Here is a 22,819-nt window from a genome sequence, read left to right as displayed (position 1 = left end):
ACCGAACAGCAAGAAGAGATAAGAAAGCCTTCCTCAGGGATCAGTGCAAAGAAATAGAGGAAAACAACAGAATGGGAAAGACTAGAGATCTCTTCAAGAAAATTAGATACCAAGGGAATATTTCATGCAAAGATAGGCTCAATAAAGGACAGGAATGGTATGGACCTAACAGAAGGAGAAGATATTAAGATGAGGTGGCAAGAATACACAGAAGAACTGTACAAAAAAGATCTTCATGACCCAGATAATCATGATGGTGTGATCACTCACCTAGAGCCAGACATCCTGGAGTGTGAAGTCAAGTAGGCCTTAGGAAGCATCACTATGAACAAAGCTAGTAGAGGTGATGGAATTCCAGTTGAGCTCTTTCAAATCATAAAAGACGATGCTGTGAAAGTGCTGCAGTCAATATGCCAGCAAATTTGGAGAATTCAGCAGTGGCCACAGGACTGGAAAAGGTCAATTTTCACTCAATCCCAAAGAAAGGCAATGCCAAAGAATGCTCAAACTACTGCACAGTTGCACTCATCTCACACACTAGTAAAGTAATGCTCAAAATTTTCCAAGCCAGGCTTCAATAGTATGTGAACTTCCAGATGTTCAAGCTGGTTTTAGAAAAGGCAGAGGAACCAGAGATCAAATTGCCAACATCCGCTGGATCATCAAAAAAGTAAGAGAGTTCCAGAAAAAACATCTATTTCTGCTTTATTGACTATGCCAAAGCCTTTGTGTGGAACACAACAAACTGGAAAATTCTTCAAGAGATGAGAATACCAGACCACCTGACCTGCCTCTTGAGAAATCTGTATGCAGGTTGGGAAGCAACAGTTAGAACTGGACATGAAAAAACAGACTGGTTCCAAATAGGAAAAGGAGTACCTCAAGGCTGTAAATTGTCACCCTGCTTATTTAACGTGTATGCAGAGTACATCATGAGAAATGCTGGGCTGGATGAAGCACAAGCTGGAATCAAGATTGCCAGGAGAAATATCAATAACCTCAGATATGCAGATGACACCACCCTTATGGCAGAAAGCAAAGAAGGACTAAAGAGCCTCTTGATGAAAGTGAAAGAGGAGAGTGAAAAAGCTAACTTAAAGCTCAACATTCAAAAAACTAAGATCATGGCATCCAGTCCCATCACTTCATGGCAATAGTTGGGGAAACAGTGGAAACAATGGCAGACTTTATTTGGGGGGCTCCAAAATTACTGCAGGTGGTGACTGCAGCCATGAAATAAAAAGACGCTTACTCCTTGGAAGAAAAGCTATCACCAACCTAGACAGCATTTAAAAAGCAGAGACATTACTTTGCCAACAAAGGTCTGTCTAGTCAAGTCTATGGTTTTTCCAGTAGTCGTGTATGGATATGAGAGTTGGACTATAAAAAAGGCTGAGTGCTGAAGAATTGATGCTTTTGAACTGTGGTGTTGGAGAAGACTCTTGAGAGGCCCTTGGACTGCAAGGAGATCCAACCAGTCCACCCTAAAGGAAATCAGTCCTCAATATTCATTGAAAGGACTGAGGTTGAAGCTGAAACTCCAATACTTTGGCCAGCTGATGGGAAGAGCTGACTCATTGGAAAAGACCCTGATGCTGGGAAAGATTGAAGTCGAGAAGAGAAGGGGATGATAGAGGATGATATGGTTGGATGGCATCACCGACTCAATGGACAGGAGTTTGAGAAAGCTCCAGGAGTTGGTGATGGACTGGGAGGCCTGGTGTGCGGCGGTCCACGGGGTTTCAAAGAGTCAGACATGACTGAGCGACTGAACTGAACTGAGCTGAGCTGTGCTCTTTAAGTATCAAGAATCTGAGCTGAAAGCCCTTTGTATGTGAGTCACACTTGTTATCTTTAAGCCATCCCCATAAAGCAAGGACGAGTGATGTTTTTAGGTTCTCTCAAGTAGGTTCTTAGTCTTGAATTGGTTTGAATTGAGACTGGAAATACTCTTGAGACTGAAAAGGAGTGATCCAGTCTCTTGCTTGGAGGGTATCAGCGTTCTCGCATCCGTGGAGCTTGTCGGTGAAGGGAGCTGGTTGTTTCACATAAGGCCTCCCCTTCAGCCCCTAACTTCAGAGTGGAGCCTCCCTCCTGCCCTGGGCTGAGCCCAGTGACCCGAACCTCCGGTCCCTCTGGTTCAGTCTCTCTAGAGAGTAAATATCCTGCTTCCTCTAGGGCTGGGGAGGAGTAACTTCCTCTCTAGATAGGAATCTGGGACTTGAGATCAAGTGTCAGCAAATTTTCTGTAAAGGGCCAGAGAGTAGAGTTTAGACTTTGTGGGCAACACTTTGGTCTCTACCACAGATTCTTCTCTTCCTCTTCCTTCTTCTCTGTCTCTTAAAAAAGCAAAGCAATCAAATCAAAAAACCCTTTAAATATAAAATAAACATTCTTTGCTTACAGACAGTACAAAAATAGGCTGTAAATTAGACAGGTCATAGTTTACCCACCCTGGTCTAGAAGATCCTTTTGGACACTTTCAACCAACTACCTTTATTTCAGGCGCACCCTGTATTCCTGCCTCCAGAACTTGAAGTCTCCAATTTCTGTTCCTTTTTTGATTTTATGACAAAACTGGGGTGGCTTCTTATAGGTGTCTGCCAACTCCAAACAGCCTTTTTTCCTGCTTCCTCCCCACCTCCACCCCTTGGAAGCTTTCCCAGGTCCGCTAGGTGAGCAACTCCTTGTCTGTCTTCTTTCTCTTTTCTAAAGGTCTGTTTTTCTGTTTTTCCCTCGTCTCTTTCTCTGTCCTTATTGGGCCATGGCTCTTTTTTTCTTTCCCCTTCCCTTTCCCCCAGTTTACTGGGATTTGAGAAAGGAGTGGAGATAAATGCATGTATTTAATCTACTAAGTTTAACCAGAAGCTCCCCCCAAATCCAATTTGGCTGGGTTTTATTTTTATGACTTTCTTTGATAGCACTTGGGTTAATTTTGCATTTGTTCCCCACGTGCTCACTTGCTGTGCCAGATGTTCGAAGAAGATGTCCTTGGGGAGGAAAAAGGAGGGGCTTTAAAACGCAGTGTTGCTGAAATGCTCACAATGGTTCAGTGTGTGAGATCTCCGAAGCACGGCCGTTTCTAACCACCAGACTCTCATAATAGAAATACAGTTTCACCCTTATTTGTGTAAACCATCAGGAGCATTTTTAAAAGTTTGTTATAAACTTTGTGGCTTTTTGTTGAAAATTGAATTTAAGGTTGTAAATGGAAGCTTTTGGTGGCATGCCCCTGACAGCAGGGAGAGCCTGGTAAGTGATCCCGAAGAGCTGATCAAAGGGAGCTGCTGAACATTTTTTGCTGTATTTGTGTGTTGGGCCTTTAATCTGGCAGTGTTTCCAATTCCATTCTGAATACGGTCATGCACGCTCCACCCCTGCTCATGTCTCCTTGGCAGCATCTGGCACTGTCTCTGTCTGTTAGGGCTCAAGCCTGCCTTCGTGATCCAGCCTGGACAAGATATGAACAACAGCGAGTATCAGAAAACAGGCATCTTTCAAAATCTTACTTATCCCACACATTTGTTCCCATAATCAAATGAAAATTGGGAGTGAAAAGAGTAAAATGAACTGAAAATGACCACCGGTCATTTGTGCCTAGGCTCACCTTTCCTGGCCAGCGAAGACGGCGTGCTTGGAGGGGTGATTGTCCTCCGGTCCTGCTGGTGTTCTGCAGAGCCTAACTCTTCCCAAAATAAGCAGACACTTCTGGGTAAGTTAAACTTGCACATCATGTGGGTGTCTTTCTCTTTCCTTTTTTTCTGAGACACAGACAGATTTATATCCTTACGTTGATCATTTTAACCTGTGGGTGGGCCTGGATGTTCTATTGGTAGGTATACACATCTCTATTCCACTGACCTCTCTGCCTAGGTTAACGTCTACAAGGTAAATATTCATTTCAGGGTATATGATTATAGCATGTTTTCCAAATGGACTGAGAACCTAACACCTTTACTAAAGCCCAACATTAAGAATATCGGACCATGTATTTATCCCCTGCCTTATTTGACAGAGCATTTGAGATGACCCATAGCAGTAAACACAGTAACACAGAGAGAAGCTTCTTCCTCTTCTGCTCCCCAAAAGGAATCAGAATCATGTGAAGACCTACTGGCCTAGAAGTTCACCCTGGCTTCATGGCTTATTAGCTGTGATGCCTTCACGCATCAGTCTCACTGTTCTGTGCCACCTTCTCCTCCACATTGGAAGGATGTCCGCCCTGCCTGCTCATAATGCTGTGGTGAGGAAGGGTCCCATGAATATTTTGCAGATTTGCAGATGTCCACCCAGATGTGTGGCTTTGTCTCTGACAAAGTGCACCAGTAGGGATGGAGCCCACCCAGCCCACCCTGCATTTGACAAGGCACAGACTTGTGGGGGAGCCTCTACCCATAGAGGTGCCTTTTCCTAAGTCATTTATCCAGAGCGAGGGGCATTTAAAAAATCCACGTGAATGTGCCACATAAGCTAGCAGGGGCCCCTATATGTTATTTTTCTTTAATTGACTTTTTAATCGAATTGTATGTTCATTCAGAAAAGTACACAAATCATTATAACTGCAACTGCTTGGAAAATATTACAAACTGAACCCACCCATGTGACCAGCATGTAGATAAAAAGTAGAACTTTAATCCAGAAGCTCCCATATAACCCTTCCCATTCAAAGTTAATAACCATTCAAACTTCTAACACCTTGATTAGTTCTATTTGGTTTTGTATTTTGTATAAATAGGATCATAGAATATGTTTCCTTGGTGTCTGATGTCTTCAGTGAATGTTACGCCTGTTAACTTCATCTGTGTTGTGACGGTAGCTAGTTCACTCTCATCGCTATACAGTAGTCCATTATGTACGGTAATACTACTCAGTGGTCATCCGTTCTTCTGTAAGTTTCTTATATTTTTTTAATAAGCACTACAAGTCATTCTCACGGCTGTGGTAGTTCAGCTGTTTGTATAAAATTACTTTTATCAAGCATGGTTGACACCTGATCTGTATTGTATGATTGTTGTGAATTGCTGTAGTACAAGTCCCTTCCTATTTTGAAGTTTTATGAGTCTATAAAATAGAAAAATTAGCATTTCTTATGAGGATAAAAATTATTTTTTCTTTAGAAGCCTGAAGAACTTCCATAAAAATCTTTCCTCTCATTTGCCAAAGGTGGGGGGTGGGGAAACACCACACTTTTATAGAAAATTATTCTTTTGCCACCTGATCACCAACTTCATAATTTTTATTGCTATATTTATTTTCTTCCTGTTTCCACCCACTATACTCAGTACCTAGGTTGTTCCTAGCACCCCCGGCCAAAAACATTTAAACCGAGGCAAATAGTTACTTGCTTCTTTGGTATCCTAATCATTGTTTAAACCTTTGAGTATCTTCCACACTTAGGTAGCAGGGAGTTTGTCTTTAAAATATGCAGAGAGGGACTTCCCTGGTGGTCCAGTGGCTAAGACTCTGAGCTCACAATGCAGGGGGTCCGGGTTCCAGCCCTGGTTGGGGAACTAGATCCCACATGGTGCAACTAAGAGTTGGCATGGCCCAACTAAAGATCCCATGTGCTGCGCCTAAAGATCCCACATGCTGAAACAAAGATCAGAGATCCAAAGTGCCACAGCTAAGACCTGGCGCAACCAAATAAACACATAAATAAAAGTAAATATTAAAAAACGATCTTTAAAAAAATCAAATAAAATATGCAGAGGATGTTCCTGAGCCTTCCATAAAAACTCAGAAAAAGTCTTTAGTCCTGGGAGGCAGGGTAGGGGACAGTTATTGAAACTGTTTCATAGCCTGCTGCTAGAATGGAGTTTCTGTTTTTCACTGAGCCTGGGCTTTCACCCATTCAAGTCAATCCTGGAAATTGTAAGAGTTTTGTTTGTTTTTTTTCGCTTGTCCTTTCGTTATTGGAGTTAAAGGTATATTTAAAGATAAGTCATAGAATTTTGGCTCATGTTAGTTTTTATCACTGAAGTAGTCATTCATACACTGGTTCCTACTCTCCATGTCAAGGAGAAGAATAAAATGTGAAGTGTTGCTTTATGGAATAAGTGAAGTCTTGCCATTTGTTTGTGAAGTTTAAAACCTGGTGAACGTAGGCTCCTATCAGCTTCTGCCAGTGATGTGGGTTTTTACATATTTTGCTTTAAGAAACTTACACGTGTTGAGTATGTGGTGAGAAAGTAAATGTGTACAGAAGGATAGAAAGAAGATGTGAAGGTCACCTTCGCTACCAGTTCCTGGTTGTTCTCGTGGGATTCACCTTCATTCTGTAGAATGTGCTCCTGTTCTGTTTCTCCATTAATCAGTAATGTGTGACTCTCTTAGGGGAAAAAATTAAGGGCAGAGCTCGTACCACTCCCTGTCACCTTTCCTCATGACTTTTGTGAGAACTCTAATCTGAAGTTGTGTATTTAATTTTATTGCAACTTTAATGCACTACTTCCTGACTCATCAGCTTTTATCATCTCTTCCAACCATCCCTCACCCCTTGGACTATGTAAGCTTCTTTCCTCTTCCTCCATGATTCCCAACCCTCACCTCAACCTCTAGCAACCACACCATTGTTGTCATAGTAACATTGCATTCTGTTCTACAGCCATCTTGCTTTCTGCACTCTGATTAGAGTTTGATTCCAAACAGTGACAATTAATAACCAGCATTGGTAGTGTCATGATTATGTAAATATTATTCACTGCAGATCTCAGGAGTAGAAGATTAGACCCATCAGAAAGGAAGTATCTGCCATAAGCCCCTGCCTGTAAAAGGAGAATGTTTCAAACATCAAGCTCAAGTGGGTTCTTCAAGGCTTTACCACGTTAATTGCTCCAGATCAGGCCACAACGTAATTTGCTTCATGTTTGGCCCATGACTTCTCATTTATCACTGTATAAAATTCTCATGAAAATATAACTTCATCAACTCATAGCTCCTTAATGTTTGGTAATATCAAGTAACCAGGAAGGCTGAGAAGTCTTTCTTTCCTATACATCCAAACAAAACAAAACAATTCCCCAAATTAAAAAAAAAAAAAACACTTAACTGCTGTATGTATCACTTTTTTGTATAATTAAATACAATATACATATACTTTTTTGTATAGTATATATACAATATATTTTTTGTATAATATATATACTATCTCAAACTTCAGCTTTTTCCATATTGACTCTCTTTTCTGAAAATCATTAATAGCATTTCCATTACACCACAAATGCAGTTTCAGTCAAACCCCATTGCCACTTGATGGAGTTTCCAGGAAGCCATTACCCAGCTACCCCTCTTGACAAATACGTCAATTACAAGAGCCCCAGGCGCTGCTTCAAGGGTGGGATGGCTCAAGAACAGGCCCTTTCAAGGTTTGGCCTTTGTTACTGACTCAGGAATACAGTTGGAGAATCCCAGCTATAGAGTAACTTTCAAAGTCCTCTTGCATGACTTTGTTATGTGTGCTTTGTCCATAAATTGTTTGAGAGAGAGGGAGTTTAATTCCCTCCCCAGTGACTCTCTCCAATGCATAAGAATATGTCAGAATGACAGTCTGTGACTTCCAAGGCAAGATCAGAAAAGGCGTTGTTTACTCACTCCAGGAAAGACCAGCTACCATGTCACAAGGACACTCAAGCAGCACCACGGAAAGGTCCCTGTGGCAAAAAACTGTGACCACCTTCCAACCGCCAGCAAGACACTGGGGCTTCCCGCCAACAGCCTTGGCCCCAGGGGAGCCTGCAGTTGACAGGATCTGGGCAGGTTTCTGGACTGAAATCTCATGTTGTTGTTGTCCCGTTGCTCAGTCGTGTCCAACACTTTGTGACCCCATGGATCACAGCAAGCCAGTCTTCCCTGTCCTTCACCGTCTCCTGGAGTTTGCTCAAACTCATGTCCGTTTCGTCAGTGATGATATCCAGCCATCACATCTTCTGTTGTCCCCTATTCTCCTCTTGCCCTCAATCTTTCCCAGCATCAGGGTCTTTTCATGAAAGATGCTGAAAAAGAACCACCCAGCACAGACACTCCTGAACTCCTAGTCTGCAGAAACTTAGATAATAAAATGTTTGTCATTTTAAACCACTACATTTTGGGGTAATTTATGCAGTGATAGATAATAAATCAACCTTTGAAACGCTCTCCCTGCCAAATGGTCCTCTGGTTTGTCTAAAGAACTACAGGGATGAATCAGGTGTTCTGTTGCATCCTTAGGCGGCTCAGGCCTCAGGACTTCCAGTTGCATCAGTGGATCCCACTTCTCTGCTTGGATAAAGGTGATCAGTGCCCCCTTACTTTGCATGCCCAAATCCCTCTTTCCCAGACTGTTTCCTAAGCCTCCGCAACCTCTAGGCTCCCCACCTCTATCCATCTCCCACCTCCATCCTGCCTCCAGACCTCTGTCCCTCTATGACACAGGGAACCTTACCATGGCTCAGAAACACAGAAGCTGACTGTGCTGAAGCAGAGAGGGCAAAAATGAGAACTTGACTGAATTGTGTCTTAGAGAGCCACACCAACTCCAGCATTAGAGAGATGGTGGTCAAAAAAGAATCACAGAAGTATATGTGACTGGTGTACTGCTTGTTTAAGCTTAATGTTGAAATAAGTTTCTGTGTTATATAATAACTTTCTATGTATCCTAAGATAAAGCGAAACCTGTGTCTCTTACTGTTACTCCCATGCTCCTACTTTTAATTCTTCAGTGAGGACGCACACACACTCATACCCACTCCGTCCTCTTTCCCTAGAAGATAGATGGGAAATGGAAAGTAACTTGACAGGGGAAGCACAGCCTGATCTGGTGCTGGAGCAGCTTTCAGTGTCACCTCCTACTCGCACTCCTTCTCCTCTGCTCGTCTCCACTGACCTGAGTTCTGGGAACTCCATATTGCTCTGTCTTCTTCCAAGGGTCGTATCTTTCTGCCATTAATTTTCACATGCTGTTATTACCTGTGCTAGGAAACTCCTTCTTTAAGACCCAGCCCAGAGAGGAACTGCCTGGAATCCTTTGGAAGCCCTCTCCCCAGGTGATTTGTCCCTTCTCTGTATACTTTTTGCAGTGTGTAATCTCCAACCTTTGTAGCAGTCACTGTGACATTCTAGACACGTACTGGAATGCCTGCCGTTCCCACTAGGCCAGCATTTCTTAATCTTTTTTTCTAAATTCAGTTGAGTGGAATTGAGCACAGGTCTTTGAGCCCCAGTTGTTCATGTGGAGGGTACAGGGCTTGGAAATAGCTTAAAGAAGGATCCATTGCATCTGAGATGCCTTCCAGGGCCCAAGAGTGGGCTCTTGTCTAACTCCTGAAATGAATCGTCTGAGGAGACATGCGCTGACAAAGCAAGAGACTTGACTGGGAAAGGGCGCCCGGGTGGAGAGCAGCAGGGTAAGGGAACCCAGAAGAACTGCTTTTGCCATGTGGCTTGCAGTCTCAGGTTTTATGACAATTGAGTTAGTTTCCAGGTTGTCTTTGGCCAGTTGCTCTGACTCAGGGTTCTTCCTGGTGGCAGGTGCATCGCTCAGCTAAGATAGATTCCAGCAAGGAGGGTTCTGGGAGATTGGCAGGACAAATGGACTGGGTCTCCTCTCTCCTCCTCACCTTTCCTGAATTCTTCCGGTTGGTGGTCGCTTGTTAGTTTCATGTTCCTTACCAGTAAGATAAATCCTGCTTGTGGCGACTATCTTGCCTGGCCAGGATAGGAAGTTTAGGTCCGTGTTTCCCCTAACATGAGCATCACACCACCAGACTGTGAGTCATTTGAAGGCAAGTTCAGTTCAGTTCAGTTCAGTTGCTCAGTCATGTCCGACTCTTTGCGACCCCATGAATTGCAGCATGCCAGGCCTCCCTGTCCATCACCAACTCCTGGAGTTCACCCACACTCATGTCCATCGAGTCAGTGATGCCATCCAGCCATCTCATCCTCTGTCGTCCCCTTCTCCTCCTGCCCCCAATCCCTCCCAGCATCAGGGTCTTTTCCAATGAGTCAACTCTTCGCATGAGGTGGCCAAAGTATTGGGATTTCAGCTTTAGCATCATTCCTTCCAAAGAACACTCAGGACTGATCTCCTTCAGAATGGACTGGTTGGATCTCCTTGCAGTCAAAGGGACTCTCAAGAGTCTTCTCCAACATCACAGTTCAAAAGCATCGATTCTTCAGCGCTCAGCTGTCTTCACAGTCCAACTCTCACATCCATACATGATCACTGGAAAAAACATAGCCTTGACTAGACGGACCTTTGTTGGAAGAGTAATGTCTCTGCTTCTTAATATGCTATCCAGGTTGGTTATAACTTTCCTTCCAAGGAGTAAGCGTCTTTTAATTTCATGGCTGCAGTCACCATCTGCAGGGACTTGGAGCCCAAAAAAATAAAGTCTGACACTGTTTCCACTGTTTCCCCATCTATTTGCCGTGAAGTGATGGGACCAGATGCCATGATTTTCATTTTCTGAATGTTGAGCTTTAAGCCAACGTTTTCACTCTCCTCTTTCACTTTCATCAAGAGGCTTTTTAGTTCCTCTTCACTTTCTTCCAATAAGGGTGGTGTCATCTGCATATCTGAGGTTATTGATATTTCTCCCAGCAATCTTGATTCCAGCTTGTGCTTCTTCCAGCCCAGCCTTTCTCATGATGTACTCTGTATATACGTTAAATAAGCAGGGTGACAATATACAGCCAATATACAGTACTCCTTTTCCTTTTTGGAACCAATCTCGACCAATCCAAGTCGAGTTCTAACTGTTGCTTCCTGACCTGCATATAGGTTTCCCAAGAGGCAGGTCAGGTGGTCTGCTATTCCCATGTCTTTCAGAATTTTCCACAGTTTATTGTGATCCACACAGTCAAAGGCTTTGGAATAGTCAATAAAGCAGAAATAGATGTTTTTATGGAACTCTCTTCCTTTTTCCATGATCCAGCACATGTTGGCAATTTGATCTCTGGTTCCTCTGCCTTTTCTAAAACCAACTTAAACATCTGGAAGTTTCACGGTTCATGTATTGCTGAAGCCTGGCTTGGAGAATTTTGAGCATTACTTTACTGGTGTGTGAGATGAGTGCAATTATGCGGTAGTTTGAGCATTCTTTGGCATTGCCTTTCTTTGGGATTGGAACGAAAACTGACCTTTTCCAGTCCTGTGTCCACTGCTGAGTTTTCCAAATTTGCTGGCATATTGAGTGCAGCACTTTCACAGCATCATCTTTCAGGATTTGAAATAGCTCAACTGGAATTCCATCACCTCCACTAGCTTTGTTCATAGTGATGCTTTCTAAGGCCCACTGGACTTCACATTTCAGGATGTCTGGCTCTAGGTGGGTGATTACACCATTGTGATTATCTGGGTCATGAAGATCTTTTTTGTACAGTTCTTCTGTGTATTCTTGCCACCACTTCTTAATATCTTCTGCTTCTGTCAGGTCCATACCATTTCTGTCCTTTATCGAGCCCATCTTTGCATGAAATGTTTCCTTAGTATCTATAATTTTCTTGAAGAGATCTCTAGTCTTTCCCATTCTGTTGTTTTCCTCTATTTCTTTGCATTGATTACTGAGGAAGGCTTTCTTATCTCTCCTTGCTATTCTTTGGAATTCTGCATTCAGATGCTTATATCTTTCCTTTTCTCCTTTGCTTTTTGCTTCTCTTCTTTTCATAGCTATTTGTAAGGCCTCCCCAGACAGCCATTTTACTTTTTTACATTTCTTTTCTGTGGGGATGATCTTGATCCCTGTCTCCTGTACAATGTCACAAGGACTGTGTCAAATCCACCTTTGTCCCCACCCTACATTGTAGGCTCCAAGTAACTATTGGAGGAATAAATTAAGTGCCACATGGAATTTCTTTACTGATTCTATAGCAGAAATTTTTAAAGAAATTGACCACTCTTCCAGAAAAATGAAATGTCACATAAAATATCCTCCCATGCTCTTAAAAAACAAACAAGATGGGTCGGAAATGTTGGATAATGACGAGTGTCCAGGAACAAGGATATTTGGAGACAGTTTAAACGGATCCCAGAAGACAGCCTTTGCAAACATCCTTGTAAAAGGACAATTTGGACATGAATGTGTTTGCAACATCCATCCCACCACCTCCCACCCCGCAGATCAGGAGATGCTGGCAAAGCCCAGCCTACAAATCACTGCTTTAACACAAAGCAAATGCTTGTCCCTGGAATGAAACAGCTGAGAATAATTAATTTTCTCTCTGCTTTTAGAGGGAAAAAACCAATATATTTTTACCTGCTAATGTACAATTCCATGTGTTTTCCAGGCCTCTACAGAAGTACTTTATTGAGGCTGCTGTGTATAGTATAATATGGTTTATAATTGTGTAAACAAAGGCACATCAAGCTTTCCAGTGGAAAATACTAATTCTTTTCCATTTTAAGCTTGAGTCAGTACAAGTAATTAGAATATATGCAAATATATAGCGTGAACAACCAATCACACTGTTTGGGTGCATTTTTTCCCTTGTAGCCTATCCTGTCCATGCTGATGGGAACCTGGCAGATCCTGTGGAGTTCAGGGGTCTTACCTTAGAGTGGTTAATAGGAAGCAATAGTGTGAAGAGCAGCGTGAAGCAAACTCCTTATATTTGAGGAAAACCTTAAGCAATTCAGGATAGTAGGCACAAGGGCTGCTGCTAAGTCGCCTCAGTCGTGTCCGACTCTGTGCGACCCCGTAGACGACAGCCTATCAGGCTCCACTGTCCCTGGGATTCTCCAGGCGAGAGCACTGGAGTGGGTTGCCATTTCCTTCTCCAATGCATGAAAGTGAAAAGTGAAAGTGAAGTCTCTCAGTCGTGTCCGACTCTTCGCGTCCCCATGGACTGCAGCCTACCAGGCTCCTCCGTCCATGTGATTTTCCAGGCAAGAGTACTGGAGTGGGGTGCCATTGGCACAGGGGCTAGTAGGGGTGAAAAGGCTGCCTGTTCAGCCAGCAGTCTTTCCACCAAGCCTGTCTGTTGGAGTTCCTCTTCCTAAATAGATGGAAGGCCCACAGTTCAGGGTAAGGCTGGTTGTCTGATGAGCACGTGTGATAATTGTTCCTTTCCCATCAAGTCACCTTCACCTCACCCAGAGAGTAATAACTTCAGGTTCTCTGCTGTCCTGGAGTATGTTCATGGTGCTGATCATTAAATTTTGTACGTATTATTTCTGCTTGACCAGCTACTTTCCCCCCTTGTTTTTCATCTTTATTGTGAAATGTTTTATGTATTTTTAAAAGAAGAATGTAATAACTTTGTAAGTTATAAAGATTATAATAAAATGAACACCTGTGGACCCACCGCCCAGCCTAAGAAACTGCCCATTTACCCTTATCTTTGAAGCCCCCACATGGGCCTGTCTGAACTTTATATAAATTGTGCAGCAGGTGTTTTCTCCTCTGAGAATTTCTGAAGTTTCTTACCTGATTACTTGAAAGGGTAATGAGTTGCTTTATCACTTTAGACTTTGCTCTCTGAAATCAACTGTTCTTCAGCTCCCAATTGGAACTGAAACGTGGCATTCTCTCCCACTTCTTTCCAAAACAGGCCATGTTCTTTATTGAGTACTCTTCTTGTCACTGTTACGAAAACTTGCCATGACTTAAAAAATGTTAGATTGATGCTTCCTGGAACATTAAAAAGATAAAAGGTCATTTTACTGTAAATTAAAATTCCAACTGCCTTTTGCTTTTACTGGCATTAAAATTTTGGTGAGCACATATGAACACATGCACTTCAAAGGACCTTCGTTCTTGGGGCCCAGCAGAGTCACTTGTTTCCATTTCATGGCACATGCCACCACGAGCACTTGTGACCAGGCAGTCTGCTGGGCTCACACGATCATAAAAACAACCCTCAAAAAGAAGGCAAATTAGTCATTAGACCGGTAGTGGGGAAAGAAGTACTTATGGCTGGTTATCTGATGTTAATACCTTGTCTTTAAAATGTAACTAAAACTTTGTTCTGTAAGCAAGTCCAGTATCATGGTTGGAAACTTATTTCTTTTGCACCTCTGCAATGTTTTGGGATTATTTCATCTTCACTGTAGTCATAAGAGATAGACTGGCATTTTGGTTCTTATTTAAGGATCAGATGGAAAGGAGCAAATTAAATAACTTATTCCTAGATGCAAAGTGAATAAAGCAGACATGATATTTAAAAACTTTTCAGCAACTCAGTTGTGTTAACCTATGGAGGTAGTGCTCCACAGTTTGTATTTTTCAGATCTGGTTTTCATTTTTAAAGGCCAGATATGTTGACCATCAATAGTTATCATTTGCTTTATCACGTAACTTTTCTACTGTTAAATATTTCTAATTTACTTTAAAAAAATTGGAAATAGACTTATTTTCATCTGTCATTTTCTCCTCCATCATGAGTAGTGTGCTTCTAGCTATAATCTAAACATATAGTGTCTTTCCTTTTGACCACAAAATTTTCCATCTGAAATAAAGAATACAAAGACTTAAAATTTTAGTGACTATATAATTCTTATTACTTTGGTTCTCCTAAAACTCACAGAAAAACATTTTGAAAGATTTTTATAGTCAGTTTTTATCCGCTCACAGGGTAATAGAGATCACCTTTAGCATGAAATAAAGCCTAAAAAAATATTTGTTGAATGAATGAAATCATGTTTCAGTATATCTTGTTTCACCAAATGCTTTCCTTTTCAGCAGAGAACTTCCAAGTTCCAGCCTTTGGCCCCTTATTTCTGGTAGTTTCTAATACAATAAAATGATAAAACAGAAAGAGAATTGAATAATATCCTTCAGGGCTTGTTTTACTCTTTGACCCACATCCTTCTCTTCCTCTTTCAGTCAACATCTTTCTTTAGTCTTGAACAAATGGAGTGAGCCTTGAAAAGAGGGAGGAATTATTTTCTTGGCTTGGCGTAGAGGGAGTTCTATAGAACTCCAGCCCCATAGTTCCCAAGACAGTTGAGTGGTGAAAGGTTTTCAAGGAAGCAAGCCAACTCAAGGCTACTTCATGGTAATCATGGGACATGCATTTTATGAATCTTAAGGATTCCGTGTCAGGACAGGAAAGCATCCTTGAATGAACTCCCTACTGGGTTATAAAGAACCTCACTACCTGGGGGGAAATCTATAGAGATAAGATGAGATTATTCTATTTACAGTTCCTCTTCCTTCCCATTTTAAAAAATGAGTTTATCTTTATTCAATGAGGAGTAACTTAAACACTGTGCAAAATGTCCTAGGGTGAGTCATTTGACCTAAGGCTAAGGAGCGGCAGCTGACTTGGCAACTGCCCAGCCCAAGACGGTTCTGATTTTAGAGTTCTGTTTCCTCTGCAAGAAAGTCTGGGATATGCAGCCAGGCAGAGGGGTTTTAAATGGGTGTGGGAGCCAGTGCAGCTGGGGGTTGTTAACAACAATTGGAGAACAACTTAAAAAAAAAAAAAAAGTAGCTGAGGGCTTCTTTCTGGTCAGAAAAGAATCTGTTTGAATAGAAAAAACTTGCTCGCAACCCTGGTAAGGAAACTTTGTTTTACTTAAACAGGATGCCATGTGAATCATTTTGAAAGAGAAAGAGGTATCCTAGGGGGAGCATCATTTAAGGGGTGGTTTCTATTCCTTGTATTAACCAGGGAAGGTGCTGACTTAACTGTCACTAAAAGGCAGGTCTGCACCGGGGCTGAAGGCTGTCTCAGGCAGTGGAGGGCCCTAAGCTCTAGGCCAGCTGCTCTTGGACATTATACCGCAGGTGAATTCATCTGTTCCAATACATTCAGAACAACTTTTCAGACAGTCTGGCCTCTGAGATTATGTACAAATCCATTCCAGCTGTCCCCAGAAGGCCATTAGCTTGTCTTCCTCAAGGAGCACATGAACGGAACGTCCGCGCCTCATCCATTCCCCAGCACTGGAACAGGATCCGCAGTGTTGACCTTTTTTCACGTCGTGCTGTTTTGCTGGAATGTGTTTACAGTCATTTGGTGGAGAAGAATCCTACTGAATCCCTGTGTCCATCTTTCATAGCTTAAACCCATTCAGAAAGGCAGCTTGGCTTTAGGTGTTCTTAGCGTTTTCTGATGAAGGTCTTTTCATCACCTAGGCATTTCCAGTAGTTTTTGGATGTGAAGAGCTGACTCACTGGATAGGACCCTGATGCTGGGAAAGATTGGGGGCAGGAGGAGAAGGGGGCGATAGAGGACGAGATGGTTGGATGACGTCACTGACTCAATGGACATGAGTTTGAGCAAACTCTGGGAAATACTGAAGGACAGGGAATCCTGGCATGCTGAAGTTCATGGAGTTGCAAAGAGTCAGATGTGGCTGAGTGACTGAACAACACCATCCCTTGGGCTTTGGCCTTCTTAAACACAAAAGCTTTTTTCAAATCAGTAGTTGAGGTGTGAAACTGTCACGCTAGTGTATGTTCCTCGGTTCTTTGTCTTGTCACAACAAAGATTTGGAGCAACGGACATTAAAGCCCTCGGCACATCACAGCTCTCAGGTCTTGGACAAACCATGTTATAGCTCTTAGGCAAATCAGTGTTACAGCTCTATTTTATTTAGGAGATAGCAGGAGAGAGAGAGGGAGAGAGAAAGAGCGCGCACACACGCGGGAGAGAAAGCGCTTTGGCTCCTCCTTTTATGTTTTTTTCCTCCACCTGGGCCTGCCCTATGTAAATTGGGCTTAGCTAGGAGTGCTGTTTGTTCTACCTGAAGTCTTCGCTCTGGTCCTTGGACCTTCCTTTGACCTCCCTTTGTTCTATTTTCACGGGCTTTCCCCTTCCTTGCCTTTATCCACTGCCATTTTGGACTCCTTTTCCCTAGTCTACCTGCGTAATAAAACCACAGGAGCATGATCCTTACCAAGAGGCCAGAGGTTTCTTTAAACGGAAATCAGCTTGAGCTTGACCAAAAATGCTGTTTCAGACAACACATTCTCAGGCTCAGACGTGCCACTACAGGCCGCTCATCAACCCTGCATGTTCCTGGAGTTTGTGGTCCCCTACATGTAATAATTACACATGGAAAACTCCTGGTACTTGGATAAAGCATCTGCCCAATTAATTGTATTATTATTAGAATAATTTTTAATGCTATTACCATAAAATGCAATTTTTTAGTGTAGAAGACGTTTTAGTCCCTAAAATCCAGAAATACGTTATAGATTTCTTGGTGTCACCAGTGGTAAGAAATACAGCTCCTTTACTGAGTAGGACTTACATCTTTGCTTTTCTTCGATGTAATTGAGTTTGTTACAATACTGCTTTGGTCTTAGGTTTTGGTCTTCTGGCTGCAAGGCAAGTGGGATCTCATTTCCCTGACCAGGGGTCGAACCTGCACCCTCCGCACTGGAAGGCAGGGTGGCAGCTGCTGGATGTGTGGTGAAAAGTAGGTTGCCCCCCTCCACTTCCTGAATCACCAGTTGCCTCTCTCGTGATAACCACTGTTGCTGGTTCCTCTGATGTTCTTCCAGAGAGATCCCATGTGTTTACAAACATGAGTCATCCATGGTGCCCTTTTATTTTCTTTCACAGAAATGAGCAGTATCATTTTTTTCCCATCTTTCTTCACCTTGTCTTTTGTTTTAGATAAACTGTATATTTTGTAGATTAGTGTTTTTTCCCCAAACTGTAGCATGTCACATTAATGAGGTCTAATTTAGTGAGTCAAGAGCAGAATCTTTTCACTGTAGCACACAGAATATAAGGAGCCCACAGAATATAAAGAGCCCATGTATTCAGTGACAATGTAGGGGGCTTTTTTGTTTTGCTTTGGTTTTACTGTGGTTCCTGGCAAAACGTTTGAAAAAACACTTAGTGTGAATGGTTCCATATCATCCCCATAGACCTTTCTCTTTTTTAATTACTGCATAGTTTTCCACTGAATAGGGTACCGTAGTTGTTCATATATGCTCCCACCAAAAGGCAGCCGTGCTGTTAATATTTCCAGTTTCTTCCTAATTAAAATTACTTCAGTGAATATCTGTGTAAAGATGTTATTTTATACATACAAAGGGATATCTGTACACTCTACCTAAAAGTAGAATTGCTAGCTCGAACTGTATGTCATTTTGATAAAAGGAATCTATCCTCATTATTTTCAGATTTGTGAAAATTTGTGACTCTTCTTGCTTGATGAAATTTACTTGTAGTTGAAAGACCAGTACTCCAGCACTTTCCCAGTCATTTGTGGGCATGAGCAGGGTGGGGGAAAATTTGAGCTGGAAAAGTAGCAGAACTCATGGAGTCAGGAGATGACAACTGGTAAAAAGAGCATGAGGGACAGCATTACTGTGAAGCTGAAAGCCAAAGAAATTTGTGGGCAGGTCATCCAGGGTCAAGAAAGTATTGAGTTCTTCTTGGCTAGTGTATTATTATAAAGAAACATCAAACAAGTTAATTATGTATAAGAAGTATATGTTACAGGGGCTTCACTTGTAGCTCAGTTGGGAAAGAACATGCCTGCAGTGCAGGAGACCCGGGTTTGATTCCTGGATCCGGAGGATCTCCTGGAGGAGGGCATGGCAACCCACTCCAGGATTCTTGCTTGGAGAATCCCATGGACAGAGTAGCCTGGCTGGCTACAGTCCATGGGGTCCCAAGAGTCAGACATAACTTAGTGACTAAACCACCATATGTTATATAAGGTGTCTCTAAACAGAAAATACACACCAAATAAGGTTACTTCTTGAAAATTTTGTGAACAGAGGCTTGCAGGACCTTAACCTTGTATTTCCCTTGGGAGCAATGGCTCAGTGTTTGCTGATTCAGTGTTCATGGCAAACTTGCAGACCATAACTACCACAGATTACAGCAATGTATTTTCAAATGGTCATATTCCCACCAGTATTTTATGAGACTGTTACCTCCCTTCTCTGAGCCCCAGTTCCCCATCCAGGCTTTGCTGAGTTCCGCCGTGAAAAGCAATGCTTGGCAGATGAAAAATTATCACTGTGAGTTCCTCTCCTGCCTCCCTGAAGTCCTCCAACAAGAAATAATTTGTTAAATTACTATTAATAGTGTATTAAATTATTGAGTTGAGATATACACTAAAATAAGATTTCTTTTTAAAAGCATTTTATGATTTAAATAGTAGACAATTCCTGCTGAGTGTATCAAGCTATCCTGAACTAGCAACTAATTTGAATTGTTGTTATTAAAGAGTGTGTCAGGGACTTCACTGGCAGTCCAGTGGTTAAGACTCCATGCTCCTACTGCATGGGGCACAGATTCCCTCCCTGGTTGGGTAACTAAGATCCCATATGCCACAAGGTTGGGCAAAAAAAAAAAGTGTCAGTAAATGCACCTCCTTTTTTTGTTTATTTGTGAAAAGAGTGAAGGAAGACTGAATTTCTAAACATTGAGTTACTTTAAGAACTCCTAAACTCTATATCTGGAGAAGGCAATGGCACCCCACTCCAGTACTCTTGCCTGGAAAATCCCATGGATGGAGGAGCCTGGTGGGCTGCAGTCCATGGAGTCGCTAAGAGTCGGGCACTACTGAGTGACTTCACTTTCACTTTTCACATTCATGCATTGGAGAAGGAAATGGCAACCCACTCCAGTGTTCTTGCCTGGAGAATCCCAGGGACGGGGGAGCCTGGTGGGCTGCCGTCTATGGGGTCGCACAGAGTTGGACACGACTGAAGTGACTTAGCAGCAAACTCTATATCTAGACACTTTATTGATAACTGTTTAATAGAAAAATATTTAATGTGGTCAATCATTATACCCAGTTTATCCTGCTTTGTGAGTCTCATTTTTTGTGTGTGTTACATTTCCTTAAAGCAGGCTATATTTTCAGAGAGAATAATGTAGTTTGAAATCATCAAAATTGTGCCTTAAAAAATAATACACAGTGTTTTTATCCTTTACTTTCATGATTAAATTGACTATATTTCCATGCATTTTTTTCTTGGCTAATTCATGAACAGTTACCACCTTAACGTTTGGGGAATAAAGAGAGGTCACAGTGTTGGAAATACCTGAATTTTGTATTTAAATATAATTGCATTGGCACCACACTAGGGAAGTTTGGTAAGACTTGAATGCCTTTGCTCTATTAGGCAATTTAGAATATCCCAGACCTTGCTCTGGACGTCAGGCTTTTTGAAGTTCAAAGCAGATGTGTGAGGAAGAGAAAGCATCTGGTGGAGAGAGCTTGCTTCACTGCCTGACACTGTTTTCTTGCACTGGTAGGCGGAGCGCTACAGAACAGGTCGGCCGTTTTCGAGCTATTAATGATGAGAGAGTGAGCTGCTATGTGAGGCGCACAGAGCTGCCTCTCAGGCCTCTGCCTTCCCCACGTGTCTGGCAAGGCCTTCAGAGTCAGGACAGCGGAGCCCGCAGTTGTGTCTCAGCCCACACAGTCTTCAGGCCTAATTAGCTCAGAGAGAGAGATGGATGGCTCAGGACCCGGAGGCTTGGTGTTGAGCGAGGCAGTTTTATTACCCGGGACTTGTGAAATTTTTGTACAAGTGCATCAAAGCTTTAAAAATGCCTTTAAAACAGCATAGAGTTTTGCAAGTAAGTGCCTGAAGGTGACAGAATTTCATGTGTATCTCAGGATTTTTCTTTCTGTAACTGTTAGATATAATTTCAAATTTATGCAGACGTTTTGAGAATAGAACAGGGGTCACCTGTGATTACGCGCATTTGCTCTTTGTTTTCATTTCCCCCGTTTGTTTTTCCATTTTTAATTCTTCCTTCCATCCCTCTTCCCTTTACACACACATTTAAATGTGTACTCTTTTTTTCTGAATGACTTGAGAGCAAGGTGAAGAGTCTTTACTCTTAATACTTCAGTGCATATTTCTTAAGAACAAGGTTCTTCTAAGTAATCACAGTATAGTTAGCAAAATCACAGAGTTTAATGTTGATACCACACTATTCTCTAATCCATAGTCCGTTTTCAAAGTCCATTACTTATCTCAGGAATGTCCCTTCAAACACCCCCACCCCTATCCAGGCTCCATCCCAGAAGGACACATTGCCTCTAGTTGTCATATCGTCTTTGTCTTCTTTCTTTCTGTTACTTTTGGACATGCTGTGCAGCTCGTGAGATCTTTGTTCCCTGACCAGGATTGAACCCGGGCCCTTAGCAGTGAAAGCACAGAATCTTAACCCCTGGAGCACCAGGAAATTCCCTGGGATGCATTCGTCGCCTTTAAATGGGAACAGTTTCTCAACTTTCTTTATATTTTTTGACTTTGACATCTTTTGAAGAGTTCAAGTCAGTTGTTTATTAGTGTTCCTATATCAGATTTGTGTGGCGTTTCCTCCTGCCATTCTGAATCTGTGCTTCTGGCGGGAACACTGCAGAAGTGGCGTGAGTCTCAGGGTGTCTGGTCCGGAGACGCGTTGTGTAGATTTGCCCTGACTCGGTGATATCAGCGTCCATCCCTTGATTAAGTGGGGTCCATCGCATGTCTCCACAGTGAACTTACCCTTTGCCCCTTTGTATTTCATAGGAATTTTCTGGAGAGATTCCATTGAGACTGTGTAAAAAGCATACTCCTTTTCAAATTTTCCTGGTTTTTGAAAGTGTGATGCTTTTCTAACTTTATCATTTCTTCTGTATTTATTCATTGACATTCAGCTTCAAGGAAGTGCCTTCTCTTCTCCCCCATTTTACTTATTCCTATTTGTTTGTATTAGTTAGACAGGCTGAGACCTGGGACCTAGGACTTGTATGGGCTTGTTGATTTTAATTTTGTTCAGTGATGATAATTCTTTACTGTTATTATTTATTCTGATATTTAGATTGACACAGATATGGCCAGTTGGGGGTCTCTTCAGGCTGATCCGTGGGCCCTTTCCCAAGCTTTCATCATTCTTCGAGGACTTCCTCATCTTCTGGCACAAAAAAATGTTCCAGATTCGTTTAATATTTTCTCTGCCCAGGCCCTGGAATCAACACTTCTCCAAGGAACCCTGGTTCCTTTTCATAGAGAATGACATTTAAAAAACCTTGACCTAGAGAGTGTGTGTGTTTTAAAGGAAACTACGTTATGGAATATTACGTTTACCAAATCATTGTATACTGTGTGCATGAGTGTGTGTGCATGTGTGTGTGTTTAATGTTACAAGTTTCAAACAGAGGAGCATTTATTTTACATGTAATAATCATAAGTTTTGACAAGAAAGAAATACATTTTTCATTTCACAGTAAATAGCATTACACAGTTTTGAGTACTAAATCATCTTGACATTTATGAAGGAGCGAATGGAAAGTCGGGAGCCGAGTGTGTTAAATATAAAGCTATCTTTAACTGTTCTATTAAAAAGCAGAGATTTATTTTCCATCTGTGATCTGAATGTGCCTATTTGTATTCCCTTCCCTGGCAGTGGAATTTCTGTGGAGCCACACGACCGAGAGCATGTGTGTTGGTTACATGTCCGCCCAGGATGGGAAGGCCAAGGTAAGTGGGGAGAGCTGGGTGGGAGAGGGTAGGAGGGGCGGGAGGGGAATGAGCAGAAGGGCTTACAGACAGCGCGGGAACCTCCAACTGGCCAGATGGACACAGGGAATTTTTTTTAGCTTCTCTTGGGTGGTAGCTCTATGATCTTTATGAGAATCTGATAAAGAACAGTCACCAATCCCAAAGAAAAATAGCAGATCTTTTTTAGCTTTTGATGATGGAGCAGAGGAAATTAGGAAAAACCTTTTTTTTTTTTTTTCCACCTTATTCTTCTTTGTTGTGAATAAGAAGAAACTGGGACTGGGGAAGAGAAAGTGGGTAATGGGTTGATGGGGCTGGGTGGTTTTGTGGGGAGGATGGGAAGACCTCAAGGAAGCTGAGGCAGAGTTAGCCCAGCACCTGGACGCACCCTGCCCGTGTGAGGGCAGAGGCAGCCACTCGTG

General features: G+C 42.2%; 1 protein-coding gene across 6 annotated transcripts in view; it reads left to right on the top strand.

Moving 5' to 3' along the window:
- TASP1 (taspase 1) overlaps positions 1 to 22,819 on the top strand; it is a 315,861-nt gene that overhangs the window by 210,956 nt on the left and 82,086 nt on the right. For 5 of the 6 annotated variants that reach the window (XM_061435626.1, XM_061435628.1, XM_061435623.1 and 2 more), the window contains 2 exons: positions 3,602 to 3,712; positions 22,303 to 22,376. In XM_061435626.1, coding sequence (XP_061291610.1) covers positions 3,602 to 3,712; positions 22,303 to 22,376 — 185 coding nt within the window. The remainder of the gene's footprint in view (positions 1 to 3,601; positions 3,713 to 22,302; positions 22,377 to 22,819) is intronic. The other variant, XM_061435627.1, reaches the window with a different exon arrangement.

This window comes from Bos javanicus, chromosome 13 (assembly GCF_032452875.1).
Source record: "Bos javanicus breed banteng chromosome 13, ARS-OSU_banteng_1.0, whole genome shotgun sequence".
NCBI lineage: Eukaryota > Metazoa > Chordata > Mammalia > Artiodactyla > Bovidae > Bos > Bos javanicus.
Note: the sequence above shows the minus strand (reverse complement) of the source record. Positions and strands in the feature narration are given on the sequence as shown.